The sequence below is a fragment of the Eschscholzia californica genome, unplaced genomic scaffold (assembly GCF_041429995.1).
Source record: "Eschscholzia californica isolate CP2 unplaced genomic scaffold, dmEscCali1.0.p SCAF_3, whole genome shotgun sequence".
NCBI lineage: Eukaryota > Viridiplantae > Streptophyta > Magnoliopsida > Ranunculales > Papaveraceae > Eschscholzia > Eschscholzia californica.
Window position 1 is genome coordinate 28,503,142 of NW_028238420.1, and position 14,470 is coordinate 28,517,611.

The window sequence follows — 14,470 nt, forward strand, 5'->3', positions numbered from 1 at the left end:
ATTATAGGGACCTCCAGGGGCTTCTAGAATTTATGTCAACACTTTGGAACCAAGGGGGCTGGCTACCAACTGTTGACTCTTCTCAATCACTTATGGTTCTTGCATTTTCTTTTAAGAAGAACCAGTCAACCCAATTGACTCTAGTTATTGGGTCTTCTGGTAGAAGGACAAGAAACAATAGTAACTGAAATAGATCCATCAATTGTTGTTGTGGCTTTCACAATTTTGCTAGTCATAATCTTGACCACAAGACCAACTTTAAACAACTTCTCTTCGAGGCAACTCCTTGACTCCACCAACCACTGGCTCATCAATGGAACTCTTTTGTTGACCTTTACTCCATCACAAGGCAAGTCAAGGGGTAACCGACAGACAAAGATAAGAAAATCAAGTGATACCACTTAATAAGATGACTGGATTTTATCTTCAACTTTCAATTTTTTTGTTGAAGATAATATATGTGAGAAATAAAAGTCCGAATGTATTTCCATAATCTTTTGTGTTGTTTAATCTGACCTACTTTGCTAGCTTGTCTGCTGGATTGTTGTGTGCTCTACCGATGAATGAGAATTTAATGCTTGTAAAATGAAGAATGAAATCTTTTACTTGTTTGATTTTATGAGAGGTGATGGTTGCCATTGTATCGAATTTTTAGGGTTATGCAAGTGTTGGACAAGCTGTTATTGTCACTCTATGATGTGTTAATTGTGCTCAGCTGCCCATTTCACCCCGAATAACACGGCTTTTGCTTCACCTCGTTCACTCGACAAGTTTAACCTAGAATGAATTTGTAATGAGTCTATTATGCCTCTTAACTACATATATCATGCTTGGAGAGGCAAGTCAATTTAAAACTTTTGTGTAGGATGAGCCTACGTATTTGTATTGATTTAGTATTAATAAGGTAAAGTGACTTATTCTATTATGTGAGACCGAAATGTCTTTTATAGGATCTTTGATGTTTCTCTTCAATTGAAATCGATTCATCCAAATAAAGACTGATGTTCCACATAACTAAGCACAACATGACATTGGATGTTGAGTTTCCTGTCAAATTGCCATCAAAACCAAAATATTTCACCTATCTCGTCTAAAATATGTCGATTTACAATGTATAATATGGATAAGATACAACTAGAAACTAATCATTTGCAGATAAAGATTTCTTGAACACACATCAAACATGATGCCTCTAAATGCAAGAATATATGCATATATTTCCGACATTTATGCAACACATTTAGTTGAACTACCGAACCCCCATAACCCGAAAAAAACAGTTACTAATGTAACACTATTAAATGTGTAATCCAAGTTGAATTTTACTAGGAATATACTTATCTGATAAGAAGGAAAATGATGATACAGATAATGCTTCGATCTCAAATTTCACTCCTGTTTTGAGCATTATCTCTAATTCCGACCTGCTTTTGAAAAATGCTATCTGTCAAATTGTGTTGATCCACTTGAAAAATGCTATCTGTCAAATTTCACTCCTGTTTTGAGAATTATCTCTAATACCACTTAATAAGATGACTGGATGTTATCTTCAACTTTTTATTTTTCTGTTGAAGATAATATATTTCAAACTAAAGAGTACGATTATATTACAGTATATGTGAGAAATAAAAGTCGGAATGTATTTCCAGAATCTGTTGTGATGTTTAATCCTGACCTACTTTGCTAGCTTGTCCGCTAGATTGTTGTGCGCTCTACCGATGGATGAGAATTTGATGCTTGTAAAATGAGGACTGAAATCTTTTACTTATTTGATTTTATGAGAGGTGATGGTTGCCATTGTATGGAATTTTTAGGGTTATGCAAGTGTTGGACAAGCTGTTATTGTCACTCTATGATGTGTGAATTGTGCTCAGCTGCCCATTTCACCCCGAATAACACGGCTTTTGCTTCACCTCGTTCACTCGACAAGTTTAACCTAGAATGAATTTGTAATGAGTCTACTATGCCTCTTAACTATATTACCTTAGGGGGTTTGACATAGTCTTTTTTTTTTTAAGCCAAGGGAAGCATTTCCATTGATAAGTGATCAAATCACGATTTTACATGGACGATAATTCTTATTTCTCTTCTCTGAAAACTTCATGAGAATTACATACCTTTAAATGCAAAGTGCCTCATAAAGGGAAAGAAATTGGACTAGACATAGACACATTGATCCTAAAGATCGAGAAAAAAGACCCTAAAGGTCGACAAAAAGATCCTAAAGATCGTGAAAAGAGACCCTAAAGGTCTGACAAATACTATAATAATAATAAAAGAACCGTCGCCGCTATCACCGGAAAATCGTTGTCGTCACCGGAAAACCGTCTCCGTCATCGGAGAACCGCCTTCGTCACTGGAAAACCACCGCCGTCACCGGAAAAACCGTCGTCGTCCAATTATATGGAGATTATATAGAGATACATCCTTCTTATGCCTCTATTCGCACCACCACCACCGCCACGAAAACACCACACCACAAAATACACCACCACCGATGAATCGCAGATCTACCACCATCACCATTAAACGCATCCATCTTCTTCATTACTTCACACCACCGCCACCACCACCACCACTTAACACACCACTAGATATCTCCAACGCCACCCCTAATCACACCACCAAATTGAAACCAAACACCACCACTATCCGCACCATCACCACCAGATTAACCATTAAAATCGAATCTATCCACCACCAAATCAAACCCCGACATCACTATCACTAAACACTCTTGTAACTCCACCAGATCCGTACATTAACACCACCACAAAATCCACCACCACTACTAGATTGTTCACCACCATCTTCAAATCACACCACCACATACTAATCCACAGTTGAAGAGAGAGAAGGGTAGAAGGGGAGCGTGATACATATAAAGAGGGATAGAAGAACCCTCGCCAGATCCAGCGAGGGTTCACACCTAAACGATAACGGTTTTGAGCACAGGGGAGAGGAGGGAAGTTAGGGGGTTTGACATAGTTAACGTGGGACTATTTTGTGCATGCATCTCTACATATATCATGCTTGGAGAGGCAAGTCGATTTAAAACTTTTGTGTAGGATGAGCCTACGTATTTGTATTGATTTAGTATTAATAAGGTAAAGTGACTTATTCTATTTCGTGAGACCGAAATGTCTTTTATAGGATCTTTGATGTTTCTCTTCAATTGAAATCGATTCATCCAAATAAAGACTGATGTTCCACATAACTAAGCACAACATGACATTGGATGTTGAGTTTCCTGTCAAATTGCCATCAAAACCAAAATATTTCACCTATCTCGTCTAAAATATGTCGATTTACAATTTATAATATGGACAAGATACAACTAGAAACTAATCATTTGCAGATAAAGATTTCTTGAACACACATCAAACATGATGCCTCTAAATGCAAGAATATATGCATATATTTCCGACATTTATGCAACACATTTAGTTGAACTACCGAACCCCCATAACCCGAAAAAAACAGTTACTAATGTAACACTATTAAATGTGTAATCCAAGTTGAATTTTACTAGGAATATACGTATCTGATAAGAAGGAAAATGATGATACAGATAATGCTTCGATCTCAAATTTCACTCCTGTTTTGAGCATTATCTTTAATTCCGACCTGCTTTTGAAAAATGCTATCTGTCAAATTGTGTTGATCCAAGTGAAGACAAATAGTACCAAGAGTTACAAAAGTTGGAGAACTCAACCTCCATTGTGGTGCTTCTTGATGCAGATAGCATCTCAGTAACATTGCTTCAGCTCTCGTCCTATCTGATAATGAAAGAAGAATCAATTACAGGATTCAGAGAAAAAGAGAACACTCATCAAGCATTGCAGAGAAAAGAAAGGACGAAAAGTTTACCTTCGTCTGTTAAAGGAAGAAGACATCGTTTTGGTAATTGGTAGTTTTCAGAATCTGAGGGAAAAGCCCCAAGCCAACGAATCTCAGGCAATCGCAGAAATTTTGCGTCGTACGCCATTTGCTGAAAGAGAAAAAGTGGTAGAGTAAGGTGTAAATAACATCAAATATTGTGAATGGAGGGAATACATAATAAGGTTGTGTAACTTCGATACTCCTTTTTAGTATCTTTTTTGCTTTCTCAGATGCCTGGATACTTTGATTTGATGGTCGTGTCAGACACTCGAAAACTGTTGACAGATACTCAGTCACTTCAATAGATATAATGCGAAGGACCTGATAACAAAGATTTGAGATACATGTCTGCAGCCGTATTCTCGTTTTGAACTTTCTCCACTCACCATATCCAACACCTCGTACGGGTGTAGAACACCGACATTTATACTGGTGTCCATGTTACATGCATCTCATGTAAAAAGAATTCCCTCAACTACTTTTCGTCTATGATGCATTTAAGCGAACTGCAGCACAATGTCCTAATAATAGAAAACAGTATCGAATCATGGGCTCTCTACAGTAGCAGAGTTTGGGTAGCGGTAAATGACCGCCGTCGAGAAAAGGCAGTTTTTCAGTTATAAATGTCATTTTTAAACATTGCTATTGGCTTCAAGATTAGATCAGAGATTGAAGAAGAATTAATACCATAGAGCCAAATCTGTAAGTTGTCAGGATGTCAAAACCGTAAGGATCACAATCAACTAAGCAATAGGCAGGCAGATGCAATGTTTCCACAAGAAGCCGCAAAAACCTGACAAAAAGAAATGATTGCCGTGATAAAATTTCAGAATCTGTAATACATGCAGATGTTCCAATTACCGAAAAACAATTCAATCATTAAAACTAATGAAGTTAAAATACCAAAATTCAAGTTACCTTCTTGTAGGAACATCTGGATAACCTCTTCCCTGAAATGATTGAATCTATGTTATCCTTGCTGATTCTTGTAAGCAGTCCAAGATGAGTTGAAGAATTGATATTACCGTGATGATGATACAATGGTTTGTGTTGCAAAAATGATCATTTGCTAACCGCTGGAACACTGCATTAAGAAACCCACCATTCATGAATTAACTCTTACACACCAACAAAGGTGCAAAACACAAACCGGACTTTCTGTGGGAGAAAATTACCTGTTTCCTTCTCCACAATTAGTATATACTTAGCCACACCAACGATATCTAAGTGCTCCACTTAAGTGAAACATTAAGAATCATAAGTGAGAATCTTTATGTAATTCTAATTAAACCATAAAGATTCAAAAAGAATCATGTAAGTAATAGGGTTGAAGTGAAGAATATGTCATCTATGGTAGTGCCTCCAATATTTTAGTACACTAGAACCAAGTGCTGCGAGTGAGACAGGAGCTAGGTCAGTAGATCCCGCTTGGCATCCAGGCAAATCATGCTATTATTCACACCCTTCTTTTATGTCTTGGTGACATTTACTTAAGTGGTATCATATGAGCCAATTCATAGTTAGCCCGTATTGATTTGTCAAAATACTTAATAGGGCATTTGTAATTTTAGATATAGCTACAATACTTTACCATATTCATGTAATCAAATTAGAAATTATCCGTATCATATCACGCAAATACAAACCACCTACACATAAATGGGATGTCAATATCTGCCAAAAATCCAGCAACGGTCTCACATATATATATAAGGATACCTCTAACCTCTTCAACATGGACAGGAATGGGGTGGGCCTGCAAGTGAATCAGTTAAAATAAATCTGAATAATATATTGAAAGAACCCTTCGCATTTAAGTCATCAGTGTGCTTTCTTACAGTGTTAGGGCTGTTCATGCAGTCGAATTTCCTTCCACCTTCTGAGAATCTTAACCAGCCCATCACCAATCTAGTCAAAGTACATAGATGAATTGAAATCTAGCAGCTAAGAAGAACTAAGAAAGAGACGACGCAAAAAAGGGATCATCTTCTAGCACTTGGAACTGGAGGAATGATACTAGGAAATATAAATAAACGCAAACGCATTTTTACTCTATATCTTTCAGCAGCACTCCAAAAGGGATGTAATTTACTAATAGAGACATAGAAAAGTAAAAAAATTGATATCCAAGTGCTAGAAGATGACTATATCACTATAACCAGAACAAGTAAAGAAGATAAAAGACTACGAGAAGCTATATGGTACAGATATTTCATGTTTCACACTGGAAGTAGGAGCATATCCAAGATGCTCCTTTATAAATTGGACCATACCCTTTTCCAACAGAGACCTGCAAAAGAGGATTAAAACAGAGATAAATATCCTGATAAGTTCATAAATCAATAATCGTAAAGAGTTCACTAATGTGTGAAATTTTGGGAAGTGCACTCATGGATACTTGCTCTATATACATTTAGTTGAAATTCTGGTCATTCAAATTACAACAGAATTCACAGGTTCAAAGTCTTTGCCTCTTTGGAACTAGTAACTTCATCTCAAACAATATCATGTGCCCACATTTTATGAAGAAAACTAATGGTTTTACTTTTGATGTCCATGCCATGAACACAGAAACTAGTGAGGAAAGCGAAATACAACTACATATTTCGGTCATAATCAAAGGCTTGAAGCATCATGATATAATACATACCACGTTTAGATTATGGCGGCTACATCTGAAGAGAATGCATATGTCATTGATGGCCCGATCTACAACTGCTTGCTCTACAATAAAAGGACAAAAACAAACTCATAAAGAGAAAATGCCACACTTAGTCAAAAAACAACTCCAACATATATTATGTTTCTGATCACTAGATTGTATCCATATAATAACTTGTTGCCTAATATCTGAAGAGAAAAAATTGCAGACATTCACATAATAAGTCTGGGGAATACCTGAAAACAGTGATGGATGCATGTAGTATATATCTCTCTTTGATCCATGTTTATTTTCTTGAAGTAGGTGCTGAACTATTAGTAGCACTCTTAGCAATACATCTGACATAGAACACCGAAAACATGTAAGAATTCTAATAGACTGTACAAGATTACTGATTAGTATGCCATGTTATATTTCTTTGGAGATTCCAAAATAAATATCAAGGGAACTCACTCAGTCGGTGCGCATAGCTTTCTCTTTGAATTGAAAGTATTTCTTTCCCTTTGTGTAAACCGGAGCTGCAGCTGCTGAATTACACATCCGGACATTTAGGCCTAGTCAGTAGTCACAGATTAAACAAAACCATCCAAAAAATCGTATAATGAGTATGATTTCGCTGACATTTTGGCCCTTCTTAGTATGCCTTGTATATTTGCATTAACACGTTAAAGTTCCATTTGAATATGTTATGAGAATCTGTCGCAGACATTTTACGAAGTCATAAATAATAGAATATATTCACAGTTATTTGTTCATATGTGTGTAACACAAGGCAGATTGTGTGTAACTAAGACACACCAAACAGAACAGATTTAAGTTCATAAATTCTAAACATCCAAATTAAATTTCATATAGACACCACATTGCCTTGCATTATTCACAAAAACCGACCTTAGCTCAGTTGGTAGAGCGGAGGACTGTAGTTGGTTCACAGTGCAGATTATCCTTAGGTCGCTGGTTCGAATCCGGCAGGTCGGATTTTTTTTGTGGCAAACCACCAGAGGTTGAAATTAGGGTTCCTTACGTTTTCCACAACAACCACCTTAGCTCAGTTTGTAGAGCGGAGGACTGTAGTTGGTCACAGTGCAGATCGGATTTTTTTATCAAACACTCGACAATAAAACACTATTTCCCACTTTCACCGATTCAACCTTAGTATTTATTTTTTTTTCAAAATGAAAAACCCTAGAATTGCTCAAATACAAAACAACATTTAGAGAACTAATCTTGAAGAACGATAAAAAAAAAAATTAAGATCCAAGTAATTGAAATGAAACGTACCAATTTCCTGTAGGATCTGTGCAGTAATTCCTGTATCGATCTAAAGGAACTTTTGGAGATCGTCCATTACAGAGATCTTCAAGAAACGATCGAGTTAAATCTGCCAGATTTCTAAAACTAAGTTAATGAAGCATTTGAATCTCCAGTCAGGAAAAGTGATAATTTGAAGTTAAAACCAAGAGAGTTTGTGTGATTTTTAGGAATTTCACCTCTGATTTTTTTGAGCAAATCGTAGGGTTTTGTGTTTGAACCTCTTTCCTCCATTTCTCCTTCGCGTTTGAAAATAGAAGAGAAACTATTCGAATTACGCGCCTTTTATTTCTAAAAAGCAAGTTATAAAATTTGAAATCTTAAATCGGTGCAGGCCCTCTGTAGGCCTGGTTTCAAGTGGGTCGAATCATGGGCTTCCATCTCATTTTAGGAGCCTCAAAGGTTTTAAAATCTTTTAGGATTTTCAATTTGGAAAGAGACCCTAAAATGAGGGGTTTTACCCAAATTTAATTCATTTTGTACGATCAAGGAAACCCCAATTTACCTTGGTTCACTTCAGCCTCTCTATCCACCTACATCCCCTCTGTCTATGCCTACTGTAGACTTTCATAGGATTCGATGCTTCTATCTTTGCAAATCACCTCATGCTACGAATTTTTGGCTTCTTACTATCACTATACAGACATAAATTATTGATTGAGTTGTCGGCATATCCCGCTTCAATAGTTGTCGAGGCTAACTAGGGAAGAAAAGATAGGCATGTGTGGAATTTTGATTCCAAACGGAAGATTTAGGGTTTGTTTGATAAGCCTGAAAAGTGGGCCAAGAAATTCGATTTTCTTAACAAACGGAAGATTTAGGGTTTGTTTGATAAGCCTGAAAAGTGGGCCAAGAAAATCGATTTTCTTAAGAAAATCGATTTCTGCCGTTTGGTAGAGCCTAAATAGTGGGCCCTAAATAGTGGGACCTAAATAGTGGGCAAATGGATTTCTTATGGGCAAAATAAGTTGGAAAAAAGGCTGAATTTTTTTCCCATAAATAAGGTGAGAAAAGCCTTTACTTACTCAATCCATTTCAGGCTCTCTCTCCTAGTGGTGGCCAACGGGCCGTGTCGTGCCGGCACGGCCCGTTTGGCAGCCGTGGCGTGTCAGACACGCCACGGCCACGCCAGGCACGGCTTGAGCCGTGCCGTTCCGTGCCGTGCCCAGACCACAAAGGTCTGGGCACAAAAACGGCCCATGGGAACGGCCCACCCGTTCCCGTGGCGTTTCCGTTGCGTTTCTGGCCGTTTCCGTGGCGTTTTCGTAGTCGTTCCCGTGGCCGTTCCGTGGCGTTCCCGTAGTCGCTTCCGTGGCTCCGACCCATTCATAAATATTTTTTTACTTGTCAAAAAAAAGTAATAAAAGAAATATACATTTTTTTTCAAGTAAAAAATTGTGATGTACAAAAACTTTATAGTCTATGTCATATCTTTGCTTATTTTATTGGAGAAGAGTTGTATAAAGACTCTCCACATTTACTTTATATTTTGTGGTTTAGGTGTGGGACTATCTTTACCACTTTATTTGTTTATTTTTTTGAAAAAAAGTTTTAGTTTGTTTCAACAAAAAAAAAATCTAAGTAAAAAAAAAAAGTAAAACCTCTTTTGTTAAATTCAAATAACTAAATTGGGCCGTTGCTAGCGTGTCGTTGTTGTCGTTTCCGTTCCGTGTCGTCCCGTGCCCATGGGTCGTGCCGTGTATGATCCGTTCCGTGTCGTTCCTGCGTGTCTAATGGGCCGTGTTTAACGGGTCTGGGGCTCTAAAATCCCAGCCCCGACACGGCACGCCAGACCCGTGACGGGTCGGCACGGCACGGAACGGACCGTTCCGTGTCCTCAAATAAACGGGCCGTGCCGGTCCGTTTCCGTGTCGGCACGACCCGTTGGCCACCACTACTCTCTCCTCCCGTAAAAAAGCAGCTTCATCTCTCTCCCGCCTATATTTCTTTTACTCCCGCCAAATTCACTCGTTTCTTCTCTAAATCTTCAGACTACTAAGGATTCAAGAGAAGTTATGTCCATATCTCCCTTATCACTTTCTCTCTCTCTCAATCCATAAACGAGGGATTCAAAAGGCTTTCTCTCCCTCCATCTATAAATGAACGATTCAAGAGAACGAAGACAAAATCAAGTAAGCAATACCCATCTTTCTATCTCTAACCCTCTATTTTTCTAGGTTTTTTTGTGTTAAATGATCAAAATTGGGTAAGCAGTACCTATTTTGATCAGTTTGTTGGGTTACTTGGGTACTTTTCTGAGATTTTAATTTGTCATGATCATATAAACTCATGAAGTAAGTAGTTATTTAAGCTAATTTGTGATCACTTATGCTAGTTTTATGTCAGATTTATTTACTTCATGAATATATAAGAAATTTGTGGTTTTGGGTGCTTATTAGGTTGCTTATTAGGTGTTTGCTGGAATGACCCGATTATTAAATGCTTTGATGCTTGTTAGATTTGTAAGAGTTTTGAATTTAAATGAATGCGTAGACCAAAATTTGCAAAATAATGTATCCTTATGGTGCTTATGAGATGCTTGTTAGATTTGAATTTAAATGAATGCGTAGACCAAAATTTGCAAAATAATGTGTCCTTATGGTGCTTATGAGATGCTTGTTAAATTTACTCAATGAAGCTTTATACCAAATTTTTACATTAAAGAGTTGTTGTAGGTATTTTTGATCTATGAGCCGAATTTGCATAATAATTATAAATTTGTGTCTGCTTGATCTCATGTAGCCTACATTATAACTTTTTTTCTCCATGTATGGTAGTTGTGATCGACGAATATGGACCAAACACCGTTGGTGGACAACGAAAAAGGGGCGCTACATGTGCGGTGCACTAATGAAATGGATCGACTCATGATTGATGTTCTATCGGAGCAACTTGCCCATGGGAACAAAGGAGACAATGGATGGAAAGCAGTTGCATATCAAGCAGTGCGTGTTAAGATAAAAGAGGCAATCGACATGAACATTACAGTAGCTAATATACTAAGCCGACTTAAGACATGGCGAGCACATACACTAAAAGAACTGATCAATCTTAGCGGATTTGGAATTTGCCCACTAACTCATACACTAAAAGCCGACGATTCCGTATGGTCTGACTATCTCAATGTATGTTTGATATACAATCTAAATCGAATAACTTAGTAGATGCCTTCAATTTCAGATTTTGAAAGACTTGTGGTATTTAGATCATTGAGACTAGAAAGGGAAGGAATAATCTGATCTTATGAGATTAGTTTCCCAATCACTAAAACCATGTAGCAGAATCTTAAACTAAGATAGTTATTTGTTTACATATATTAAGACTAGTTTGATGTTGGATTCAAATGCCATTAACGTGGGAAATCATGCGAACATAGTCAAGATAAAGAATACCTAGTAAGACATCTTCTAAGTGTGCAGTAAGGCTGATCAGTTTATCAGGGCTGCAACTAAAAACTAGTTGTGGAGATCTTGTTTAGTTGATATAAGCTACGTGAGAAGCAAGAAAGGAAAAGCATTTGTGTGCAAAATCAGATCTGCTATTTTCTTTAGACTTTCATGTGATTTGAATGAAGAAAATATCAATATTTGCATGAAGAAAACTAAATAATAACTCAAGTCTGTTGTTTTTTTGTATCACAACTTCATCCTCAAGCTCTAAAATACCGAAACATGAACAAACTGGGATGAGATTGCTTTACTAGTTGGCACAGAACAAGCAACAGGGACATTTTCAATGACACCTCGACAAGCTGAAGTTGATATATCAGATGTGCCTAATACGCCTATCGCTGGTCCAAGTATTGAAGAAGTGGGCATTGATGATGTTACAAATGACTCACCTACACCAACTCTTCACTCAGATTCTCCTACTTCCCAAGTTCAAGTCGGGGAAAAAAGAAAAAGAAACAAAAGAGACAATGTTGAGAAAGAATCATCGATGATAGAATTGACAACTTCTTTCAAGACCATTGCTAACCATATAGTTGAAAGGTATAAGAAGCCTGACCCTCAGGAATTATTGACATCTCTACGCAAACTTTCACATATCGATGCTACTTTACGTGTGAAACTAGTCGAAGTTCTTGGACAAAATGATACAATGGCAAAAATATTTTTCATGATAGACGAGGTAGAACAACTTGAACGGTGCAAGATACGATTTGGGTCGTAATACTTTCTGAATATTTAAGAATGGGCAGGTATGAGATACTTTTTGTGTCAGATTGTGGTGGAAATACAAGATATTTTTTGTAGCTTTTTGTGCATAGGATCATATCATATGATCGAATACGTGTTGTTAAGATATCAAGTATTAGGCGTTTCTGTAGCATTTTGTGCATAGGACAATGTCATGTGATAGGTGTGCTATTTTTTATAGCATTAACCTGAAAAACTACTTTGAACATGAATATAAGTATTTGATCTAAATGTATATTTTTTGTTATATTATATGATGATACATTACGTGTGAAAGAACTACACTTAGACTCGTTGATGTTACATGTTACAACACTTCCATATTATCTCTTTACTTATATATCCACTTGTTCATATTTTTCACGTGGAGTAACCTTACCTTATCATATTTTCTTGTTGTTGTTGGTATCCTGCAAACTCTATCACATTTGTTTCTATCTTCATAGTTGTAGGAATTCATGATAAAACCATTACTGTTCCAAAATTAGTGATATCTGTGCTAACTTCAAACGAAGAAACTGTAGCGTCCGAAATCTCAAATCTCAAGCTAACCGCCTTGAAATCGAAGATTTGAGACCTTCAAACTGGATCCACGAGCAACACCTACCATGAGTCCACAATCAATACCTGAAAAACAAAATAGTTGGGTTAAAACCCAACTGCAGTAGATTTCCTCAAACCTAAGTCTCGGGTAGGCAAGCTCAATCCCCAATCAAAGAAGCATTGCATTCATATTCATTATTGGCATTATCTGAAATTTAGAATACTAACATAATATATCTGATTTATCCAATCCCTCTCGAAACTAATAATTTATGTCCTTTGATTAATTATTAGGTTTTCAGGTTCTCGTATTTTAATCTAATACTAACCTTCATAATGCAACAATCTTTCCTCCTTTTTCCAGCAGATATAAAATATCATGCCTTTAACTAAGGTAAACCTTTATAGCACCAAACTTGATATCTACGTCGACAAACATATTATGTCAAAAGACATAATCATCAAGCCCTTGTTCAGGTATCTCAGACCAGGGCCGTGGCTGAGATTTTAGGGGCCCCGTGCAAAATTTGAGTGTGGGTCTTTTGAAAAACGAAAAAATTTGCAACTAAAATTTGAACAAGGTATAGTTTCTTTGTTAAAGGCATTCATTCTATGTACAAGATATAGTTTAGAATCTTTAAGCGAGTATCTGAATATAAAATTTTTTTATCATGACTTTCACATACATACTTTAGAAACTTTTACAATTATTAAATTTATATTTTTGAAACACACTTCAAAAAAATGGAAGAGATGCACCCAAATAACAAAATTTTAAAAAGAAGTGTAACAGAGTAGAAATAAAGGTTCAAGTAGTAATGGTATCATGAACATCACAACAGGAACAAAATTAATATGCTGTCTGGGAGTTTCGAACCTGAGCCACACACACGGAATAGTAGCTGCCTGTCCATCTCGGTCAAGAGACTTCTTACGATTAGGTTTGCATCTTTCTATTTATACACATTAACTGTTAAGACATCATCTAAAGTAGACATCATCTAAAGTAGGCCCAAACACGGCCCTGTCTCAGACCAATACACAACAAACATTAACCCTTATATAGAGTGACAAACAAGTTCAACAAACAATTCAAGTCAAAAACACATGACAAGTTAGAAGGGATGATGCACACAGTAGATCCTCACGTGGATCGCAATAAATTCGTTCATTGGAGACTGTTTTGACACCTTACACAGAAACTATCATAACTCTCCATTCCGAACTTTGATTAATGCACCGATTGAACTACTAGAAAGTAGACAAATATACCTTTCCAACCATATAAGAATCATGACGAGATTCATCATATATCAATACCAGATTCAATTTTAATATAGACCTACGTACAGTAGAGACTGTTTTGACACCTTGTACGAAAACAATCATAACTCCTCACTCGAAACTCGGATTAGTAAACCGTTTGAACTAATAGAAAGTAGACAAATATAACTTTCTAACAATATAAGAATCATTACAAGATTCACCATATATAAATACCAGATTCAATTTTAATATAGACCTACATACAGTAGAGACTGTTCTGACACCTTGTACGAAAACAATCATAACTCCTCACTCAAAAATCGGATTAGTAAACCGTTTGAACTAATAGAAAGTAGACAAATATACCTTTCTAAAAATATAAGAATAATTACGAGATTCATCATATATAAATACCAGATTCAATTTTAATACAGACCTACATACAGTAGAGACTGTTCTGACACCTTGTACGAAAACAGTCATAACTCCTCACTCGAAACTCGGATTAGTAAACCGTTTGAACTAATAGAAAGTAGACAAAGACATCTTTCCAGTCATATAAGAATCACAACGAGATTCATCATATATCAATACGAAATTCAATTTT

General features: G+C 36.6%; 1 protein-coding gene and 1 non-coding gene across 3 annotated transcripts; one reads left to right on the top strand and one right to left on the bottom strand.

Annotated features, from left to right (window-relative positions):
* Positions 1-1,055: 1,055 nt before the first annotated feature.
* On the bottom strand, positions 1,056-8,178 carry ATSPO11-1 (Spo11/DNA topoisomerase VI, subunit A protein). 2 transcript variants are annotated; one of them, XM_086671594.1, is made up of 15 exons: positions 8,035-8,178; positions 7,826-7,925; positions 6,998-7,071; positions 6,781-6,882; positions 6,533-6,606; positions 6,156-6,172; positions 5,721-5,790; positions 5,602-5,638; positions 5,058-5,105; positions 4,908-4,966; positions 4,801-4,832; positions 4,570-4,675; positions 3,871-3,991; positions 3,716-3,779; positions 1,056-1,424 (listed from the first exon to the last, which is right to left on the bottom strand). In XM_086671594.1, the coding sequence occupies exons 1-15, from the start codon at positions 8,087-8,089 to the stop codon at positions 1,298-1,300; spliced, it is 1,086 nt and encodes a 361-aa protein (XP_086527720.1). In that variant the 5' UTR covers positions 8,090-8,178; the 3' UTR covers positions 1,056-1,297. The 2 variants fall into 2 exon arrangements, with proteins under 2 accessions (XP_086527720.1, XP_086527721.1); XM_086671595.1 differs by lacking the exon at positions 1,056-1,424 and adding an exon at positions 3,292-3,627.
* On the top strand, positions 7,431-7,522 carry TRNAY-GUA (transfer RNA tyrosine (anticodon GUA)). Its single transcript is given in 2 exon segments — positions 7,431-7,467; positions 7,487-7,522. It is a non-coding gene; the product is annotated as a tRNA-Tyr (tRNA).
* Positions 8,179-14,470: the final 6,292 nt, after the last annotated feature.